General features: G+C 40.7%; 1 protein-coding gene across 1 annotated transcript in view; it reads left to right on the top strand.

Annotated features, from left to right (window-relative positions):
* sorcs3a (sortilin related VPS10 domain containing receptor 3a) overlaps positions 1-23,496 on the top strand; it is a gene marked incomplete at its 3' end in the record, with an annotated part of 175,460 nt that overhangs the window by 120,959 nt on the left and 31,005 nt on the right. The window contains exons 10-16 of the mRNA XM_080447921.1: positions 2,155-2,231; positions 3,318-3,409; positions 6,074-6,181; positions 6,941-7,058; positions 7,862-7,995; positions 12,760-12,873; positions 14,153-14,324. Of these exons, the coding sequence (XP_080304047.1) occupies positions 2,155-2,231; positions 3,318-3,409; positions 6,074-6,181; positions 6,941-7,058; positions 7,862-7,995; positions 12,760-12,873; positions 14,153-14,324 (815 nt within the window). The remainder of the gene's footprint in view (positions 1-2,154; positions 2,232-3,317; positions 3,410-6,073; positions 6,182-6,940; positions 7,059-7,861; positions 7,996-12,759; positions 12,874-14,152; positions 14,325-23,496) is intronic.

The following is a 23,496-nucleotide window of genomic DNA, read 5'->3' as shown; positions in this document are numbered from 1 at the left end:
TGCAAAGTAACTAGTAACTCAAGTTTTCAAATAATTGTAGTGGAGTAAAAGTACAATATTTGGCTCTGAGATGTAGTGGAATAGAAGTGCATTGGAAATGGGAAATACTCAAGTAAGGGCATGGTTCACACCAGACTTTTATTTTACCTAAGTATGGGGCGGAATCTGCCAATGCTTTGTCAATGCAAATGCGTGGATTCATGGTCTTGCACATCTTTCACTAGAATCCATGCATTTGCATTGACAAAGCATTGGCAGATTCCGCCCCAGAGGTAAAATAAAAGTGCGGTGTGACCGTGCCTTAAAGCACAAATACCTCAACATTGTAGGCCTATAAGTACAGTACTTGAGTAAATGTACTTAGTTACTTTACACCATTGATATCCACTCTTAGCCCTCACACTCACCCTAAGTGATTGTACGGTTGGAAGATTGTGTGCGTGGGTGCGTGCATGTGTGCATGTGTGCATGTGTGCGTGTGTGCCCACGCACCGTGTTCTTTTTCATGCATACGCATGTGTTTTTGTTTTTATGTGTGAGTGCATTGCAGAGTCATTGCAGAGCCTCTTGCTATGGCTCAGTGATTCCCTTGACAGCTGTGCCTTCACAGACAGGTGAAGAGATCATTTCAACAACATGACAAACACCATATAAATCAAACATGTGGCAATGTGTCCTGGGCTGTGGTGGCGGTGGCCAAGAAAACACTACAGATGACAATAACAGTCCAAACAATGCAAGGTGGAAAACCTACGTGTGTGGCAGTCGTATAGCTATAATAAATAAGATAAATAAGATAAATAAATCACAACACAAATAAGTACCGTGCACAAATATTACCTATGCTGCTGCATTGTCTGAAGGAAGCTGAACATAAATACGTTTTACTCTTATGTACCTATGCACAAGATGTACCAACAGAGTGGTGGTCCCTGGAACAACAACATATTTTTGAGATGGCCGTCCGTGGGCCAAATACATATCATTTTGGGAGGTCCTTGACATGGAAAAAGTTTGAGAACCACTGATGTCGAGGCAGCCTGGAGAACAGTGACCCCCATGTCTAGCTTCCACTGAAAGACATTTAAATTGTCTCCTATACCGAGTGTGTGACTGTGGAGCCAATCCTACTATCAACCTTAATCTATTCTGTTCCGTCTGCAGCTTGACTTTGAAGAGTTTAGTTACACTCTCAAACCAGCAAAGTGCGGGCAAAGTCAGAGTGACATGAGAGTTAGATAAAAAACCAACACTGAATCCCTTATCCAGTATAACGTCTTAGGGCAGTGGTACTCAAACCTTTTTCATGTCAAGGACCCGCAAAGTGATATGTTTTTGGCAGTGTTGTAAAGTAACTAAGTACATTTACTCAAGTGCTGTACTTAAGTACAATTTTGAGGTACTTTACTGGAGTATTTCCAATTGTCTATACTTTTACTTCTACTCCACTTTTGTTACTTCAAGTACATTTTGATACCAATACTTTTGTACTTTTACTCAAGCACATTTTGAATTCTGGACTTTTACTTGTAACAGTACTTCTGCATTGCAGTATTGATACTTTTACTTAAGTAAAACATTTTAGTACTTTCTCCACCACTGATATTTGGCTGCGGACCCCCCCATCTCAAAAATATTTTGTGCCAAGGATTTACTTTTGTACTTTTGGCTCCGCCCCCTTAGCCAAAAGTACACCCTGCGTATGTCACTGATCACATGACCTCAATCAATTATCCAGTTCTAGGCAGCATAGAGGGGGGGGGGACTTTTTTCTTATTTCCACACAACAGCTCTAAGGTGTATTAAAGACATAGTTCAATGTTGAAAATGAGTGGTCTTCCCCTTTAAGCCATTCAAATCCGGGAACTCATCTGTGTCACACCAAACACAAGGTCATAATGATAGAAAATGTATATATTTACCAGCCACCTTGTCACATGGCTAATATTGACTGAGTGACATGGTCGCTAACAGAGATTAATTCGGTCTCTTGTATGTGCTGGGATTGTGAGAGAAAAAGCTAATTACAGCGTCAGGATCCATGCCAGTCAGATAGCTTCATTAACCGAGTGTCTATAATACACCTGTGACCTGTTTCCGTGTGTAATTTAGACTTTCATCTCATAAGATGCTGCTGTTTATTTTTCCCTGCAGGCAACATTGGAGCGGAGCTGTCTTACAACAACGTGGGCATGTTTATCTCGTCTGACGCTGGAAACAACTGGAGACAGGTGAGCTTATACAGAATCCAACCTGGATACCTTTGCTGTCGGGTGGAAACCTTGTCCAAAACCGTTCCTCTTTTTTTTATTATTTAAAAAGAAATTAAAGTAGTGAAAATAGCTGATTTACGAGCTCATAACGTGTCGCCTTTTTCACTGCTTTTGTGTGACATGAAGTTGGGCATTAATTTATGAAATATGGAGATACAAGGTTTCTGCAAAGATATTTTGACGTTTCCTACTTATGCCCTAATGCAGTGTTTCTCAAACTTTAGAATTTCAAAGAACTCTCATAACTCTGGGTCTATACAAATGGAACTAGTTTGAACAATTTGGTTCCATTTGTATACTGTATGCTTATGAGTTACAGACCTGTAAGGGTCCATCATGGACCCCACTTTGAGACTCTGCTGCCCTATTTTATACTTTGTCGTTCGATGGTGTCAAAGTGGGGTCCGGGGGGGGGGGGTACCAGGGGGTCCCCAGCTAAATGTGTTAATATCACAATCATTTTAACCTCTTTTTTTATTTTTGGAAAATTGTAATGTTTTTTCCCCGCAAATCTTTGAATATGTATATTTTTGTTCAACTCAAATCTTTGCTTCTTCTGACTTTTAATATATATATTTTTTTGCCCCATAATGTTGGGACAGCAGGTTAAAAGTGCATAATTTATGTAATGATGTACTTTATATTCAAAGCATGGGGAGTAGCGTGCTGTTTTATCTTATGGTATGATTCTATGATTCCTTCACCCTGCTGGGAAAAGCCATTTTACAGGTTGTGGAGGTTTACTTTGTAGACAGTATACTTGACTGATTGGCAGGATGTACTGAGTAACCAGCTGTTCAGAGCAGTGGTTCTCAAACTTTTTCATGTCAAGGACCCCCAAATTAATATTAATTACAATACAAATATTTATATATATGTACAGTAGTGGATTATCAAGTGGAGTATTAAGAAATGAAAATACTCAAGTAAGTCCCTAGAACCTTTTTGTGTTATCCAGTGTTTTACTGTACTCAAGTGCTGCTTACATTTTTGACTATCAAAAGTATTCAATCAATCAATCAATCGATCAATCACTGTTTTCAGATATTTGAAGAAGAGCATAAAATGTGGTTTCTGGACAAAGGAGGAGCGCTTGTTGCTGTGAAACAGCCGTCTGTACCGACCAGACACTTGTGGTACGTTACTATCAACACAAACTACTCTCATTTGTCCCACTTGTTATCATGTTATTGCATTATGTCAAGCTTCTCTAATAGTATATATTAGAACACAAATGCCAATTTCTAGGTCCATTCTTCATGCTCATGAAATAACGAGTCAGTATGTGATACTGTATTTGCTAATACTTTTTCCAATGCCGTTCTTCTTCCAGCAAGTCTTGGGAAATATTATTTTGAGATTTGTATTTCACTCTCCACTCATGATTTACAGCCCTTCGGCCATCGACCCTCTTTTAGTGTTTTCATTAACACATTGCCTTCCTCTTGTCAGAGTGGGTGCCTTTTGCTTTGCCTCAGCGCAGACTAATTCAACTGAGACCAGATCTGCTCTCCAATCACTTTTTGCAACAATTTTTCGAAATGAGTTTCTGAAGCAGGAAAGTGTATCTAGGCCTGCCGGGGGGTTCTCTCCTACAACCCAATTTAACTGCTGCTGCAGTGGAGGGAACTAAAACAGAATGATTGATTGATAGATAGATAGATAGATAGATAGATAGATAGATAGATAGATAGAGGTTGGATGGAGAGAGACAGGCAGACAGACAGACAGACAGACAGACAGACAGACAGACAGACAGACAGACAGACAGAAAGCAGTGGCGCAAAGTAACTAAGTACATTTACTCAAGTACTGTACTTAAGTACAATTTTGAGGTATGTTTTACTTTACTTGAGTATTTCCAATTGTCTATACTTCTACTGTACTTCTACTCCACTACATCTCAGAGGCAAATATTGTACTTTTACTCCACTACAATTATTTGATAACTTTAGCTACTAGTTACTTTGCAGATATAAATTATTATATTATGAAGCACCACTTAAATTAACCACTTTAGCCCTATTTTAGGCTATTTGAAAATAGCCGATTTACAAGCTCACACGACGCGTTGTGAGCTTGTAGATCTGCTATTTTCAAACATTTTAGTACTTTTACTTTTGGTACAATAAAGTATATTTTGACACCAATACCTTTGTACTTTTTCTCAAGTAACATTTTGAACACAGGCCTTTTTTACTTCTAACAGAGCATTTCTACACTGTGGGTATTGCTACTCTTACTTAAGTAAAATATCTGAGTACTTTTCCCCCTCCACTGAAGGAAAGTAAGTGCACAGCATGGCAGCAAGTCGTGTCTCTCTCTCTCTCTCTCTCTCTCTCTCTCTCTCTCTCTCTCTCTCTCTCTCTCTCTCTGTCAGTGTGTGATATGAAACATTTCTCTCTAGCCTGTGAATCCCGGTAAATGGATGCATGTCAACACTATGCTCCTGTTGTCAGTGCTTTTAGCCTAGATGTTGAAGAAGGCAGGGGGGGGAGGGGACAGGAGAGGGGGGAGAGAGCTGCACTCCACACCACACAGGCCTCAATGCTCTCAATGAGCACAGTCACACTCAGGTAGCCTATAATACTCCCCTCGTTTGTTACCACTTCTGCAGCCATGTTGATAAGCTGTCAGAATCAATAGAGAGCCCGTACCTCGACAGCAAAAAAGCCTCCCCAACTTTCATTCTCCCTCCTCCCCCTCCTGCTCCTAGCCTTTTGTAGGTCTGCAGTCGAACATGAAACAGTTCTTTTCTTGTCCTCCCTCCCCCTCCACCTCGCTGCGGCGAACTCTCACCCGTGTTCCCCGACGTTGCGTTTTTTTTCTCTTCCTTTTCTTTCTCTCTCCTTTGATACCGACATATCTTTTCATGTTCTCTGAAAATGCCTTTATGCACCACCTTTTCTTTGATAGTCAAATAGGCTATCACATTCATATCCCCTTTTATGCTCCTCCTTTTCATACTCACCCCAAGGCTACTGTGTAAGCTAATTACGCCGCCATGTAACCGTAGACTCTCGGCCTATAGAGACGAGCCAGTCCACGCTGATCCCCTACCTAGATCCCCTCCTCTGTGGTCTGCCTCTAATGCCCCGAACTATACCAGAGTGTTACGGGCCCGAGAGTAGATCTACAAGCTCTCGACGCGTCGCGGCAGCGATGCGTTGTGAGCTTGTAGATCGCCTATTTTTTTGCAGCGCGACACCGTCGTGCAACCAGTGGTGTAGAGTAACTAAGTACAGTACATGGTATACTCAAGTACTGTTCTAAAGTACAATTTTGAGGTATTTTTTACTTTACTTGAGTATTTCCAATTGCTTATACTTTTACTTCCACTCCACTACATCTCAGAGGCAAATATTGTACTTTTACTCCACTACAATTATTTGAAAACTTTAGTTACAGTAGTTGCTTTGCAGATATAAATTATTACGTTATAAAACATACATTAACCACTTCAGCCCTATTTTTTTATAGGCTATTTGAAAATAGACGATCTACAAGCTCACAACGCGTCGCATTGTGACGCGTTGTGAGCTTGTAGATCTGCTATTTTCAAACATTTGAGTACTTTTACTTTTGATACTTTAAGTAGATTTTGATACCAATACTTTTGTACTTTAATTCACTTATGTACATTTTGAATTCCGGACTTTTACTTGTAACAGAGTACTTCTACATTGCGGTTTTGATACTTTTACTTAAGTAAGACATTTGAGTAGCCTACTTTTTCCACCATTGCGTGCAACAAAGGTTTAATAGAGAGCTTTCTCTGTCTCACACACACACACACACAGGGTCAGCTTTGACGAGGGCAGGCAATGGACCCGACACAGCTTCTCGTTGGTGCCCCTGTTCGTGGACGGAGTCTTGGTGGAGGCCGGCGCCGAGAACCAGATCATGACGTAAGCACCACTTTTCAGCGTCTTTTCATAGTCGGCGGATCCCGCCCAGGTGGAGGGATTAGGGAATGACGCGTTTCATTTATCCTGTTCAGTCCTTTTCTTCTGTTAGATGGGAAAAGGGGGGTAGTTTGGTCTATGGCTGCGGGGAGGGAAAAGTGTCAATTTGTTTTAGGGGCAGAGGGTTTATAGTCTTTGTGAAGACATTTATGAGAGACAGAGGATGAGTCATAAAAGCTGATGCGAGTCCAACTGAGAGACACTTTTGATCGATGTCGTACATGATGTCATTATGAGGGATCGCTCCATCAAACATTGAGCTAACTACTGTTGTGCCGAGAAGTGCAGGATACAGACAGGCCTTGCCACTTCACATTAGTTTGACTATCTGTTGGCGCATGGCTGCCTGAAAGTGTACTTTTGCCATAGTTGGATACGAAAACTCTAGGGCGACCTATTCTCAACTTCGGGTCCAGGGACCACCAGGGGTCGAAAAAAGGACCATTTTGGGTCTGTAACTCTGAGAGTGGACAAATGGAACCAAACTCTCAGATTTAAATAAACGCTGACGATTTTGCAGTGTGAATTGGGGTCCCAGAGATAAAAGGTTGTATCAAATGGGGGTCCATGGCCTAATTCATATTCACAGAAACTGGGGGTCCTCGAAATGAAAAAAAAAAAGGTTGAGAATGGCTGCTTTACAGTACAATACATAATGTCTTCTCGGACGAAAATATCTAACTGTCTGCACTTCCTCTGCAGTTTCTTCGGACATTTCAGCCACCGCTCCGAATGGCAGCTCATCAAAATAGACTACAAGTCCCTCTTCAGCAGAAAGTGTGCAGAGGAAGACTACCAGACCTGGCACTTACATAATCAGGTGAAATACAAAATGTGCCCTTTTCCAGCAATGGTGTAAAGTAACTAAGTACATTTACTCAAGTACTGTACTTAAGTACAATTTTGAGGTCTTTGTACTTTACTTGAGTATTTCCAATTTCCACAAATTTTACTTGTACTCCACTACATCAAGCAGACGCTTTTAATCCAGAGTGACTTACAGTAAGCAAGGACACAAGATAAATACATAATGATACACATAATACATCAAATGCATAAAAATAGTAAACTAATAATAAAAATAATACATAAGTAAACCAATAATCTAATAATAACTAATACATACGTAAACCAAGAACCTATCATCAGCCTACAATAAACTATAGGTGCCAGGCCAACAATGACCTGGCATCTGTCTACATAACATGCTATCTAACATTTTAGCCTTTGCAGAATCCTGCAAGGTTGTCAAGGCTAGGTTGTCAGCCCTATATACATTTTGGCTATTTGAAAATAGCTGATCTACAAGCTCACAATGCGTCGCGATGCGACACATTGTGAGCTTGTAGATCGGCTATTTTCAAAAGATTTGTATACATTTGAAAACTTGAAAAGGGACATTCCGCATAATGAGTAAGCACAGTACATTTTTTATTCTGGACTTTTACTTGTAACAGAGTATTTCTACATTGCAGTATTGATACTTTTACTTAAGTAAAAAAAATGGGAATACTTTTCCCACCACTGTTTTCCAGTCACTCGTACGGTCCCCGTCATGCTGGTGTCAATGCCACAAAATGAGTTCCGTTTTGAAATAATGACGGCGCCTCGCTGTGTCCGCAGGGCGAGCCGTGCGTGATGGGCCAAAAGCAGATCTACATGAAACGCAGGCCGGGAAACTACTGCATGCTGGGAAGGGACTACGCCAAACTTCTTTCGGCGGAGTCCTGCATCTGTCGGGCCCATGACTTTGAATGGTAAGAGGATGGGTTTGTATTTGACTGTGGTAGATAATAACGAAGTACAGTTACTCAATTACTGAGTTTAATTTTGTGTAATGTAAGGTACTTTTACTTTTACTGGAGTTTTTCTGTTTTTGATACTTTGATAATACAACGTTAGTTTTGCAATGCGACGGGTTGCATCACAACACACTGGCCCTCATTTATCAACGCAGCGTATAAACCGGCTTATATTTTTCCATATATTCGGCCGTACACCAACGTCGAAGTCACATTTATCAACGAATCCTACACAGCTGATCCGAGCCTACATTTGGTCCCAGGCTTGATAAATGTCACGGCTGGAACCTAGCGTCATTTAAATAACACGCCCTTAAATATTCTCAAAACGCCCCGATTTTACGACATGAAGAAGGACCAGAATACGACCAAAGACATCAAAAGCCAATGAGAAAGAGTTTCCCCCGCCTGCCTCGCCACACACGCACACGCCCCCCCCCTCTCTCTCTCTCTCTCTCTCTCACACACACACACACACACGCCCGCCCAGCTGTGTTTTTCATGTATTGTAATCCGTACCGTAGCGGTAGCCTACAATCTTTGTCACGTAGGCTTGTAGCCTACATGAATGACATATTATGATACCAATCACATCGCCATGAATGGAATACGTTTGTATATTAATTTATTTAACCCATACCGAGCAGTGCACAAGCAGTCATGTAGGATATTCCCCGTGAGACTCGGACGGGCGGCAGTGGTTTCGGTCCGTCCCGTTAATAAGAGATTGGAGCGTCGGGTTTATATCCTTAACCCAGTCTTCAAAACTCTCTATGACATAACTCCATAACATAGGACAAGCTACTGTAAGTTTGTACACCTCACTGTCCATGAAAAGATCGTCGGCAGTCCCGACCGCGGGACTCGAGTCCCGACGCAAAAGCGCTCGTATATTTTGAAAATAGCAGATCTACAAGCTCACAACGCGTGGCGATGCGACCCGTTTTTGAGCTTGCAGATCTGCTATTTTAAAATAGCCAATGCAACTGAATGACTGTTAAAGCAGTTTGTTTAAATTACTTTATAAAATGTTATATTTTCACAGGGATTAATTATTAGTGTGTAGATATACATTTAGGAGTGGATTATGTGTCCAGATGCCTGTCAGACAGTCAGACAATGCTGCTCCGCAGGTCTAGAATGGAATAAACGGGCGCAGCCAACGTCAACAACTGGTCTCGACCAGACGTGAGATCTCAGCGTATGGTAGGATGAAGCCCACGTCAGGATATATTGATAAATGCCGAAAGGTGCGGTGATCTCGCCCTACGCCCATTATTTGGGCTGCACCGCGTTGATAAATGAGGGCCACTGTGAGCTTGTAGATCGGCTATTTTCAAGTATAACATAGGGCTTAATATATGTTTTATATCGGCTATTTTCAAGTATAACATAGGGCTTAATATATGTTTTGTAATAATAATCTAAATTTACGAAGTAGTCAAATAATTACAATGGAGTCAAAAGTACAATATTTGCCTCTGAGATCTATTGGAGAAGTATAATGCATTGAAACATGGAAATATTCCTTTTGAGGTCAAAGTAGCCTACCTCAAAACTGCACTTAAGTAATAAACTTGAGTAAATGTACTTAGTTACTTTGCACCACTGGTTGTTCCAAATGCAAAACACAGAAGCGCCAAAATGTTACAGCTGCTCACAAAATCAAGAAACATACAATAGGAAATTCACTGCAGTAATAGTGAATGTAGTGCGCTTTTATGGACCATGCAACGACTGACCAGTGCTGATTTTGACAGCAATTTTTTTTTTTTGAATTATTCATAGTCTTTTGAATAAAATTCCATTTAGTTTGTCATATTTTAGTCATCTAAATCGTTTTTGTCTAGTTTTAGTCGACTAAAAATCATAAGATTATAGTCGACTAAATCTACAGTTGATTTAGTCGACTAGAATGTGTTTTGGCAGGCCTTGTTGGTGTCGTAATGGCTGATTTAACACTTGGTTGCATGCTGAAAATAGCCGATGCGTTGTGAGCTTGTAGATCTGCTATTTTCAGAGCGCAACACCCGAGCGCAACCAACCATAAAATGACTCGTCTCAGTTCTACTGAATCTCTTCTCCACTCGTCCCTCGCTGACATTTTAGTCTAGTTTTTATTTGTTGATGAAATTGTCAATATATTTAGTCTCAGTTTTAGTCATCATAGCTTCGTTTTTATTTAATTTTCGTCAGTAGTTTCAGTCGACAAAATCAACACTGTGAATCAACACTGCGGCTGACACAATGTAGTCGTGATCAGAGTTATCTGCCTACACATTTTGTACCGTTAATTCTGCAGGCCAATTTTCTGCCATTTAATGGAGCTCCACCGCATTATGCAGTTCCAGTGTCTCATTCATTTAGTCATTTACGATTTGCAATGCATGTTTTTCCAATAATCTGATAAGTTGGTGGATCGTTTTGCACAATTTGCTCATAATGCCCGCCTGCGTGCTTTGCTATGTTTATAATACTGTCGAGTAAATAGTTTCAATTTGTATGCAAATCCTGGACTGGGTGTTTTTTTTTTATTATCTTGTAATGGCAGGGAACATAAAAAGCCATTGGAACATGCGGCGGCGGAGTTATGAAACCAGTGTTTGTAGAAGGTCAGAGTAGGAAACTCTAATTAGTTTCCATTGAACACACCGACTGATTTCTGTTCGACTCTCCCTCTCCCCGAGACACCAATAGTACAGTAGATGGAAAAGTATGCTAAAAAAACAATCAAAGGCACGTATACAAAAGGAATAGCAACTTTTAATCAACACTGTCTGCAAAAGACAACACATTTAGAAAACAATGTCCATTGTTCCAGTGGATGCTGAGAAGCCACATAGGAATTACACAAAGAACAAAGCAAGCTATAGCACAAAACCCTACCTTCATTTTTGCATAAAAATTCATTGTCCAAGCTATTAATATCAACATGTTTGCTGAGATCAAAACAAACAAGTGAATAAATAACTAAGAACACCCATTCCAAGGGATTTGAAATGTTTTATTGTGGCCCAATGTACTCTAGATCATATATGGGCTACTAGCGGCCTGGGGGCCACATGCGGCCCCCATCCTGCAGGTTAATATCGGAATACTGATAGATTATTGATTTCAGCTGTTTACAATTCCAAACATGCAAACATGACCCGCTTTAATTACTTCAGTCTATATATTAGTAGCTTAATGACTAGTATTAAAATTCTATTGTCTTTTTTATATCCAAGGTATGTGTATTTAAGTTCATAAAGTTAACATAAGTATAACTAAATGCATTTGAAATTAAATACAAATTTTACTTTTCAGGATTCCAATTCAAAAATAGCAGATCTACAAGCTCAAAACGTGTCGCATATATGCAATGTGGCCCTCTGGAGTGAGTGTGGAAATATAGTGGCCCTCTCCATTATCAAAGTTGCCCACCCCTGCTCTAGATTGTACTTTACACTAGAGTTGTTCAATAAACGGACAGAGCGTCTTCGTACAGTATATCAAACTCTTTGACAACGATGTGCTGTCAAGTGTCTCTCATCCTGACACGGACAGAATGCTGTGCCCCGGAGCTCGTTATCCCTTGACAGCTCGTTAATGAATAGCTCGCGGTTTCTTAATCACACAAGCCAAGCTGGACTAGTCAGCCACAGCCTTGTTAGTTTTGTTTATTTGCTCTGGCTCGGTAATTAATTGATAAATCAATGTCAGGACCGTTATTAGAGCGGGCACTTGCTTACCTTGCTTTGTGGGGTGTAAATCGTGCTCTGATTGGAATGCTAATGCTCCTGATCTGTACACGTACCGCGTCGTGCTCCGTGCCGTGCGGCGAAGATAGGCGAATTACAAGTTCTACGACGCGTCGTAGAGCTTGTAAATCGCCTATCTTCGCCCGCACGGCAACCATCACGCAACTCAGTATAAATCACCCTCTAACCCATTGAGGCCGGGAACGCATCTGTGTAACCACTTTGACCATTGTTTCATACTTCGGCGGTTCAGAAATAGCAGATATACAAGCTCATAGCGCGGCACCGAGTTATGAGCTTGTAGATCTGCCATTTTTTTGAAGAATCATGAAAAGTTTTGCAAATCTAGAATATATATATAGTTTTTTAAAGCGATTTTTTTTTACTCAAATCTTTGCTTCTGGGGGGTCCCTGGAACAACATTTTGGGGGGTCCTTGACATGAAAAAAGTTTGAGAACCACTGAAATTATTAGCAACATAAAATAAAAAAAAGACATTTGTAGAATCCCCCAGAAGGAAATATGAGTTAAAAACGTTTGCTTTAAAAAACATATATTTTCAAAGATTTGCACACATTTTCACAATAAAAAAGAAAAAAGCAGATATACAAGCTCATAGCGCCGCGCTATGAGCTTGTAGATCTGCTATTTCTGAACAGCCCAAATAAATCTTAAAATGACACAAACAGATGCATTCCCGGTTCTTTAAGGGTTAACAGGCAACCGTCGGACCCCAGGGCTCTCACGTGCGTTGGCTCACACACACTTGTGGCGAGAGCATTTGTCAACAGCGCTGCCGTAATCAATACATAATAATGATGCATCTCTATGCTAGGCCAGGGCCTCTTGGTCCCCGGGATCTAAGGAGATAGATAAGCCAGGGAGATGGGATACACATGCTCGTATGTGACAATATGTCCCCCCTCTCTCCCGTAGCGATATTGATCAGTGTGTGGGATGTGCTTTGTTATTACGACAGTGATTATGGATATGAGCGACGGGGCGACGGCAACTGCCGGCCCGCCTTCTGGTTCAACCCCTCCACCGTGTCGAGGAGCTGCAGCCTGGGGCAGAACTACTTCAACAGCACCGGGTGAGTTGGACCGCATGTGTACAGTCGATACAGTATGGATGTATCGTTCAGGTTCACCATTACCTCACTGGTGCATATATACAGTGGTGGAAAAACTACTCAAATGTTTTACTTAAGTAAAAGTATCAATACTGCAATGTAAAAGTACTCTGTTCCAAGCAAAAGTCCGGAATTCAAAATTCACTTGAGTAAAAGCACAAAAGTATTGGTATCAAAATGTACTTAAAGTACCAAAAGTAAAAGTACTAAAATGTTTGAAAATAGCAGATCGGCTATATTCAAACAGCCTAGGTATAAAATAGGGCTAAAGTGGTTAATGTATGTTTTATAATGTAATAATTTATATCTGTAAAGTAGAAACTAAGGTTTTCAAATAATTGTAGTGGAGTAAAAGTAAGATATTTGCCTCTGAGATGTAGTGGAGTAGAAGTAAAAGTACTGAAATTTGGAAATACTCCAGTGAAGTAAAAATACCTCAAAACAGTACTTGAGTAAACGTACTTAGTTACTTTACACCACTGCATATATATTAAAAAAATGTTCTATAGATGCTTATAGATTGGCTTTTTTAAATATATTTTTTATCGCAGTTTGAAATAATTGTGATGTATATTTGAAGAAGCCCTGCCTGACTCACAAACCACAAGCCCATTTAGTGTGATGACGAGTACAACTAATAGTGTAGAATAGAATGGGACAAGTCTAGAATACCTCAATATTGTTTATCCTACATATAATTGACCAAACCTTTGTGGACAGGATTTGTCTGTTCTCTGTTCTGCCCCGGTTCTCCTCAGTGGCTGGAGCAATTGATCTGAATTTGCACATCATGGGCCATTGACCATTAGCAGCATATGCACCAAATAACGTCGCCCGTTTTTGACTTTCCCAAAATGTACGCTGTTTATTAGCGTTTTTATGTAAACACGGGAGATTCCGTCGCCATGGTTACAGCCCCGCAAGCTATGGGATGATTGCTGGCCAATTGCGCATGTGCTCAGTTTAGTGCTACACGGACTGGGCAGGGATTACACTGGCCGTTTGTGTTCGCGCAACGGCCGTGTGTGTGCTTGCGACGGGTCGCGCCGTGTGCGTGTGTTGGAATTGTTATGAGCGTCCGTTTGTGTGTGTTCTCAGTCACTTTCCATCCCTGATATATTGTCTGTGCACAGCGCATAACCCAAACTGCACATACTTCGGGTGCTCATATCCCCGGACGGGTATATGGTCTAGTTCTTTTTGATTATTCTTTTTGATAAGATGTCCATCTTTCCCACAGGTACCGTAAAGTAGTGTTGAACAACTGCACCAAAGGAGTGAAGGAGATGTACACGGCCCGGAAGCAGCAGTGTCCCAACCGACCTCCGAAGGGCCTCACGCTGAACACCAAGGACGGCAAACTGACCGCCAACCTGGCCACCAATGTCACCTTCCTGGTGCACCTGGACGAGGTAGGCATGGAGCCCCCACACGGGTCGCACAAAAGCTAAAAATGCAAGTGCAACAGGGCGGATGTGTGAATATTACTGTAGCCCTGGTGCACCTGATTACACAGTATGACTCCCTACTTGGTTTGTTTTTTACAAACATCATTAAAAACATGTTGGTATGAGCTTCACTTTAACTCTTTAAGAGTGAGGCCGACCTGAAAATTCATTTTCTCATTGCCTGCCAAGGGCATTTTAAAACGTCCTTTCAAATCCAACACTTGCCTGTCAAGGACGTTTTAAAAGGTCTTTTAGTCTTTTCAGTGATTACAGTTACACCCACCTATGAATGATCCTTTGACTGAGAGAAGGAGTCTAGAACCGGACTTGATGTCATCCCAAAAAAAGTTAACCCGTTCAGTCCAAAATATTATAATTGTGTTCAGTCCCATGTTATGAAATTTAGAAAAACACATGTAGCTCGGATTTCTTCTCTCAGACTGCGTTTTTGTTGAAAAAGTGCCATATTCAACTGCCCATAGCAACAGAACGGACGATCACGGTTACAACATTTTTGTTCCGGTGGAAAGGAGAGAGGCTCGTGTTTCCATGGAGACATCATTTTGTTTACATCCGGATTGAAAAAAAAAAGATCGCTGCCTCGTCTAAAAGACACAAAATAAGGTAAAAAACGCTGGCAGTGGCGGATGGATTAATTATTTAATACCTGCCAGTGAATGTGTTAATAAAGAGCTGGAGAGACATGGAGACTCCTGTTACTAAGCAAACACTCTATTGCGATGAGTACTATCAGAATATAGAGCTATTTAACAATTATTTTAACCAAAGAAAATCAATGAAACCTAAATATTGAAGGCCACAGCCAACACCAGATCTACTCAACGTCCAGCAAGGCAGTGGTTCTCACAGTCGGGTCAATAGACCATATTCACACGGCGGCCATATTGCCATTAAGTCAATGAAATGCCACCCCAGTTGCCACAGCAACGCAATGTTAAATTCCAAAATGGCCGCCATGTGACTATGGACAATTGTCTCTCAGGATTCCATGAGGGCGGTTCCAAATGCACCCTTACAGGTACAGGAGTGTACAAATGGACCTGCAAGGGTCCATTTGGTTCCATTTGTACACTCTCAGAGTTATGGGGGTCCTTTAATTCGTTTTTTTGAAAGAAACACTGCTCTAAGGGATGACCAACAGTTTCAGCCCAAACAAAGCAGCAGCACCGCCAGTTACTCACACATACCACAATGCAGGTCACTGCAATACATGGCTATAGTTCACCCACACTCAAAACCACAGATAACCCAGAGCAGGCCATCAGTCAGAGTAAGCAGGAGCACACGGAGGCTGCTCTGATAACTGATTAAAACCAAGTCCCCCGGCCCAACAAGCAAGCTGTGGCTGAACAGGAGAACGCTATGGAGAGTTACATTATAGACACTCATTCAGGGGAAATTCCCTGCTGCCTTTAAATGGCAGCTCTCAATCACACAGCTGTCAATCGTCCCACTAATGGGAGTGGGCGGAGTATAACTATGAGCAGAGGTGACATAGGAGAGAAATAGACTTACAACCTAGCTACACACACACACACACAATGTTTCTGTGGACACAAGTGGACTATTAGGAGTAGTTCACCCAAAAAATGACATATTTTCTATCAATTACACACCCCACGAAGCCTTGAATTCATGGATATCTTTTAGTTTTTGTCGCATTCCTAAGCCACTAATTTGATGACCGGAAGACTCAATGCAAGTCTCTGCCGGTCATCAAATTATTGGCTTAGGAAACGACAAAAACAAGAAAACCTCCATGAATTCAAGGCTTCATGGAGTGTGTAATTGATATAAAAATAAGTAATATTTAAGTACTCCTTTAAGACACATGGAATTAAAATGACAAACAGAAATGTATATTTTATTGTGGTATTTGTGAGCACAGTAGGTGTCTGACACTGGGGCGTATTCCAGAAAGAGTTGGATTCCAGAAAGAGACTGGATCTAAATTGGGAGGCATTTCAAGGAAATGCTGGATTTTCTGTCCCAAAAATGGGAATCACAGAAGGTCTGTGTCTGAAACTATCCTGCTACTGGCAGGTTGATCACATGCACCATAGCGTCCCTTTGGTGGGCATGTCATAAATAATAGGCAAACATTCAGCGGCAACAGCCGATTTACAATCGCACAACACAACAATGTGAGCTTGTAGATCAGGTATGTTCAGCAAAAAGGAGTTGGTGTCGAGGGAAAAAAGGAGGGGGCCAAGTATAGACCCCTGGTGGACCCCGGTCAACAAAGTATATAGGGTTTAAATGCTTATAATTTGATCCAAACCCATGCAGGTTTGGTCGTGGTATAAAGAAGGAAGTACTAGCAGCTACTCTCACTTTTGTGTGAACTTTGTGGTATTTTCAAAAGAATAATTATGTGAAGGGACATTCTGCATAATGCATTTTACTTTTGGTACTTTAAGTATATTTCGATGCCAACACTTTTGTACTTTCACTGAAAAGCTGAGTACTTCTTCCACCGGAGATATTCCAGCCAACCCAGAGGAGTATCTTTCACGATCATTGTTTGTTTCAAGGCAATCAATCATTTACCTCAACAGCCTTTCAAAGCTGAATAATATCACTCGCTGTGTTTTGCTCTCACATCCAAATGAACCCCTCAGACATCCACAAACCCTCCAGACATGCATAATCATGTAAAGATTTTTACATCCAATATTTAACCCATTTAGACCGGGAAAGAATCTATGTCATGTTTAGATTTCTTTCGCTATTCAAAAATAGCAGATCTACAAGCTCCAACGATCTTGTAGATCTGCTATTTTTGAAAGATCTTGGAAATGTCTGCAAATCTTTGAATATATATATTTTTTACAAAAACAAACATTTTAACTCAAATATTTGCGTCTGGGGATTCTACAAATGTCTTCTAAATCCTATCATTTTTTGAAAAAAATCATGTTGCTATAATATCAGTGGTTCTCAAACTTTTTTCATATCAAGGACCCCCAAAATAATATGCATTTGGCGGCGGATCCCCATCTCAAAATATTTTGTTCACTTTAAATATATATATATATATCAAAGATTTGGCACGTGCCGCGCTTTTTTTGAATAGCCCAAAGAAATCTTAAAAAATGACACAGATGGGTTCCCGGTCTTAATGGGTTAATTTGCAGGGCTGCCAGACAGAAGCTATTTTCTAACGATGAAATAAAAAATGCTCTTACAGTCAAGACAATCGTTTTAGTGACTCTAACATCAATCATGTGAAAATATCTCATCACACAAAGACACTACATGTCCTTGAAATATTAATAAACATTATAATAATACAATATTCTGTACCTACAACAACACCACACGTTACCACAGTTCCGCCTTATTCTCCGAGTTTAATTTCACTTCCCAGTCCCATAAAATCTTAATGAGGGAATATTATCAATAATAAATAATATTGTTATGTATCTATCTAGATAGAGCTATCACACATGAGGAGGGAGCCATTGTCAATAGAAAATATTTAAACAGAATAAACATACATTCATATAGGGCCAATATTTCACATCTTTGTAAATCTATACTTCATTACAGTTCATCTGGTAACTCATTTCATAACTCTGTCATGGTAATTGTGAAAATGTATCTAATGAGATAAACCCACACTTTAATACTATTTATTTCCATGTCAGCTCTTTCCTTTGCTGCAGCGGAGCTATTGCTGTTTTTATTGAGTATGTGGAAGAAGTCATTGTACTCGTCTATGGTTGGTGGTCTGGGAATCCATATTGAATTTATTGTTTGTTCCGTGTTCGATTGAAGACGTGTTTAAGAATTCACCGTGAATGCTCATGGTTTGTGATTCATCTCTGCCTGCTGGATCGATATTGATCCTCCAAGTAGAAGGATCAGTTGTTGTGGATCTGAGAGATCTAGAGAGATGCTGCAGGTGGCATGATCCAGTCTGAACTTAAATGGAACCTGCTGGTATATCCACTATATAGGTTGAAACACGTTGGTGTACCTCAGTGGGGGGGGTCCCCAGATGACTGTGAAGTGACAATTTAACACCTTTAAGACCTTTTTAATACCTAAAAGAAAAAGAACATTACTGAATCAAAAGTAGTCAACAAACTATACTATAAAAACTGGTCAAACATTGGCCGAACTGTCAAATAATATAAGAAAGAGACAACAATTGTGCAAATAGCGATCTACAAGCTCACATGCGCGGCGTTGTGAGCTGCTATGTGCACAATATTAATCTGTGGAGTCAAACTAAATTGAATGCCTCAACTCCTACAATTCCAAGTGCTTATCAGGGTGGGGGGTCCCCAGTTCAAATATGATTATTTTGGGGGGTCACAGCCTGAAAAGGTTGAGAACCACTGGTATGCCTGATGGTTATCTGTGATATTTCTTCCACCCTCTGAAAATGTCACTATTAATCCCTGTTTTTGGACACGGGTACTTATTTAAAACACATTTCCAAGCTAAGGAAGGAAGCCCTATAGCTTTGTTTATTCATTATACTGGCAGGTTTTGAGCCCCTAGCTGATTCTTTCCTATTATTTTCAAGCATGAAATTAACCACATGAACCCTCGTATCCCTATTGTGGGAATGTCATAATTAGGTAAACAGACCGCGAAAATAGAAGAACATTTGGTTGAAATAGCATAATCTACAAGCTCACAACAAGCTTGCAGATGTCAGATGAAGCTGTTTTCACTATTTGACGTACAACAAAGAATGTAGGGTTTAAGTTATTGAAATGAATGTATTACTGTATCGAATGTACCCAACTATTGACTTATTTGCTGGTGGAGGAGTTGTGTATGAATAGTCTGGCTCTCTTGTTGTTGTTCTCCTACCAAACTCTCTAAAGTCTAACAGAGTAAAAAATTTAACCACGCACAGCGAGGCCTCTGAGCCCCCGACAACGGGGAGAGTGAGAGACCCCAGGGGAGACGAGAAGCCGCGTTGCCAGATTCTGCGAGAGAAATAAGCAACCAGGTCTATGAAAACAATCAAGTCCAAAAGAAGCGACTAACACATTCAAAAACACTTTAAACCTATATACATCGGCTATTTGAAAATAGACGATCTACAAGGCGTCGCGATGTGACACGTTTGTGAGCTTGTAGATCTGATATTTTCAACAAAAAAAAAACGACTTTTTTTTAAAAACATTTTATCAACACAAATCTGGTACGGGGGTCCCTGGCACAAAATGTTTTCAGATGGGGATACGCGTACAATTACATATTAATTTGTGGGTCCTTGACATGACAATGTTTGAGAACCACTGGTTTAAACAACATTTAGGAAGCAAGCCCAAAATAAAGCAACTACACTTCAGAAACAAGCCCCAAAATAATAAAAATAAAATAAACGCAACCCACAACTACCAATATTTACAAGCGACTTTAGCAGAAAAACAAGCCCATAAAGTCGCTTATAATAAAACAGACATGGCAACACTGCTCCAGAGGAGACCCTGTTAGTGAGCGAGAAGCGCTGTGTTCAGACTCAGAGCGAGTCTTGGGACTGCTGCAGGCTCCCACGGTAGTGTTAGACACATCACATTAGTTTCAGGTGGAATTTGTTCCTAGTCTGGGTATTAACCGCAGGGCTTGGCCCGCGCGTCAGCGGCTAGTAGCGCTCTCCATCCGCTGTAACGGCTGGAGGTAAGTGTCTGTCCCCAGGGCTCCCGTCCCAAAGCCCAGTTGTCATATTACTGTGTGATGAGTTGAGGAATTGAGGCCTATTGGTTTCATTAACCCATTAAGACCCATGCTGAGGCCGATCCTACAAATGTCTTCTAAATCCTAACAGTTTTCTGAAAAACGTACAAAACTGAAATCTCTGCCAGTGGTGCTCAAACCTTTTTCATGTCAAGGACCACCCAAAATGATATGTATTTGGCCGTGGACCCCCCATCTCAAAATTGTTTTGTTTCAGGGACCCCCCAGAAGCAAAGATTTGAGTGAAAAAATTATCGCTTTAAATATAGATATTTGCACATATTGTCACGATTTTTCAAAAATAGAATAGCAGATCTACAAGCTCATAGAGCGGCACTCGGTGCCGCGCTATGAGCTTGTATATCTTCTATTTTTGAATAGCCAAATAAATAAATAAATGGCACAGATGCGTTCCCGTTCTTAATGGCTTAAGAGGGGGGATTGTCTGGTAGCTATATGAGAGGAGAGGCTGATGGAGGAAGGTTGGTAGGTGGTGTAGTAATGTGATAAGAGAAGGGAGCTGGTGTAAGGCTGAAGGATCCTCACGGCTATACGCCACTGCTTAGGGGAAAATCCTCAAGATCACTTCAAACTTTAATTTATATTCATGAAGCCCTGTGCGATGGCAGCTACTTCTCCGAGATGGCAAATTATCCTAAATATTTAATGTGCAGAAGGTACAGTATATACCAATGGTGCCACATGCAGATTAAAATAAGAGGGGGGGGGGGGGATAAATAAATAAAAACAGACGATGTGTAATGTTTTGACGATGGGATCTGCACTTTCACGAGTTTCTAGGTCAAGCTATCTGAATTGTCTGCAAAGTTTTCTAACAAAATGATTGCAGTTTGTATAACATTGTTCGGCAGGCATTTTGTGTCATCATGACTGTGTTTCAAATGAGGGAGGAAAAACAACATGTTTTGTAAAAGCTGAGTGCAGTTCAAATCACCCTAATCCACTTTTATGAAGTCCCCATTGTTCAGAACATTCATTCATTTATATCGTATAGTTGCTTAAAATTGAGAAAGAAGTTAAAATAATGGCTGTTTTTTTCAGGATGGATATGCATCGTGGTGATTACAGTAGTAATCCTTGTGAAATAATGGACAGGAGGAAATGGATCTGAATGATATCTATGCATCCTTTTCATTATTCGTTATCAATAAACCCACCGTACTGCTGTACTACGGGGGCCTCGTGTGAGGCTTTGGTTCAAAACAAGTGTTGTTAAGAGCTATTCTGTCTGCTGTCACGGTCATGGCTGTTGAACAGGGCTGGGTCCGGGGGTGCTGGCCTTCGGTTCAGAAAAGCGGTCCACTGGTAATGGAAGAAACCGTGTACTCTCCTCAGAGCTGCACCAGAGTGTCTCAAAATCACAGTTTTTATACCGTTTCTTGCACGCAGTTGAGGTCAGCACCCCTCCCAGTCCCAGCAAGGACAGGACGTGTTAACTTACACAGGTCGTCATACCTGATCTTTTTTTGGTGTGTATCTTCATGGCAATTCCCAATCACTGCTCGGTCTTGGGGAGGGTGTAGTGTAGTCAGTGATATGATATGATGATAATGTTGATGATGTGACATCGCCAGCCACTCCTTTTCACCTGAAGGTGAAGCTTTTACATAGGAGGCCGTAACACATGAGGAACACACTGCCCCCCCCCCCCAGTTGCGCTCCTCGTTGAATAGGCTCCCAACTAGAGTTGATTTTGACAGAACATTTTAATCAGTTTTAGTCATAGTCTTTTTAATCAAATTCCATTTAGTTTTAGTCATATTTTTGTCATCTGAAATGTTTTACTGTTAGTCTAGTTTTAGTCTAGACTAAATATCATTCATAAATAGTCGACTAAATCTACAGTTGAATTAGTCAACTAAAATGTATTTTGGCGGGTCTTGATGGCGTCGTAATGGCTGATTTTACACTCGCAGGTTGCATGCTGAAAGTAGCGGATCTACAAGCTCACAACGCGTCGCAGCGCGACGCGTTGTGAGCTTGTAGATCCGCTATTTTCAAATATTTTAGTACTTTTACTTTTGGTACTTTAAGTACATTTTGATGCCAATACTTTTGTACTTTTACTCAAGTAAATTTAGAATTCTGGACTTTTAATATTGCAGTATTGGTACTTTTACTTAAGTATAGAATGTAAGTATTTAAGTAAGTATTCAAGCTTAAGTATAGCTTGTAGATCTGCTATTTTCGGAGCGCAACACCCGAGCGCAACCAAGCATAAAATGACTTGTCTTTTAGTTCTACTGGATCTCTTCTCCACTAGTACCTCCCTCACAATTGTTTGCTTTTATTTGTTGACAAAATTGTCAATATATTTAGTCTTAGTTCTAGTCATCATAGCTTAGTTTTTTTTTTACGTCAGTGAAAAAAGTTTGTCGATTTTTTTTTGTCATAGTTTTAGTCGACGAAATCAACACTGCAAGACAACCTGTAGGAGTCGTTAGTGCCGTGACAGAGATGGTCTTCCCTCACCGCCGTGCCACCCACGAACACGGTCAATTGGGTTTGTTGGAGCGCGGTGGACTCATCTAACCCCAGTCACCACGGTGGTGGGTATAGGAACCGTACCCCTGTGTAACCTGGGCGCCCTATACTTGATCTTTTAGTAAGCACTATAGTTATCTCAAGTCTTATCACATTTTGGTTAGCAGAAGGTCACTATGGCACATGCAGTGTTTTTCAATCAGCACAGAAGCAAAGGGAGGGAATCTTATTGATGATGCCAATGTTGTTGTTCACCTCTAAGTGACATCTTAAAGGTTTTGCCATCGCGAGACCTTTAACTTTTGTAGGGAGAAATTTAAATAGGGAACAACGATGGGGCCCTCCCCCTGTCAAACGGCCAGACATTGGAGCGCTGACTGCTTTGCTCCTCGGCATACAAAGGGATATCGTTCTCTCACCTTGAGCTCAGTATTCAAATCCAGTGCATCGCGGGGATAGGTGTCTGGTGAGATTGGCGAGTAGAAAACATGTTTTTTTTTAAATATTTGAATAATATTCTTGTTCTGAAACAGCGGTGCGAAAGCTTTTTGGGCACGAGAACTATACTCAGACGTTTTCCAAGGCTGGTGAGTTCTACCAGTTCCCACTCTGTCTGATTAGTTTCACTCAGGCCGCTTGACTGCTTAAATACATACTGAAATCATATCTGGCTCATATCTGATATTATGTTTGGTCCGGTAATCAAAATTGACTTGAGTAAAAGTACAAAAGTATTGGCTTCAAAATATACTTTAAGTACCAACAGTAAAAGTACTCGTTATGCAGAATGAACCCGTTGCACAAGTTATCATTATGTCTAAAATGTATAAAAAACGTTTTGAAAATAGCAGATCTACAAGCTCACAACACTCACAAGAGCCAAAGTTTAAATAGGGCTAAAAAGTGG

The sequence above is a fragment of the Gymnoscopelus braueri genome, assembly GCF_963280865.1.
Source record: "Gymnoscopelus braueri genome assembly, chromosome: 2".
Classification (NCBI taxonomy): Eukaryota; Metazoa; Chordata; class Actinopteri; order Myctophiformes; family Myctophidae; genus Gymnoscopelus; species Gymnoscopelus braueri.
This window is presented reverse-complemented; position numbering and strand designations above follow the sequence as displayed.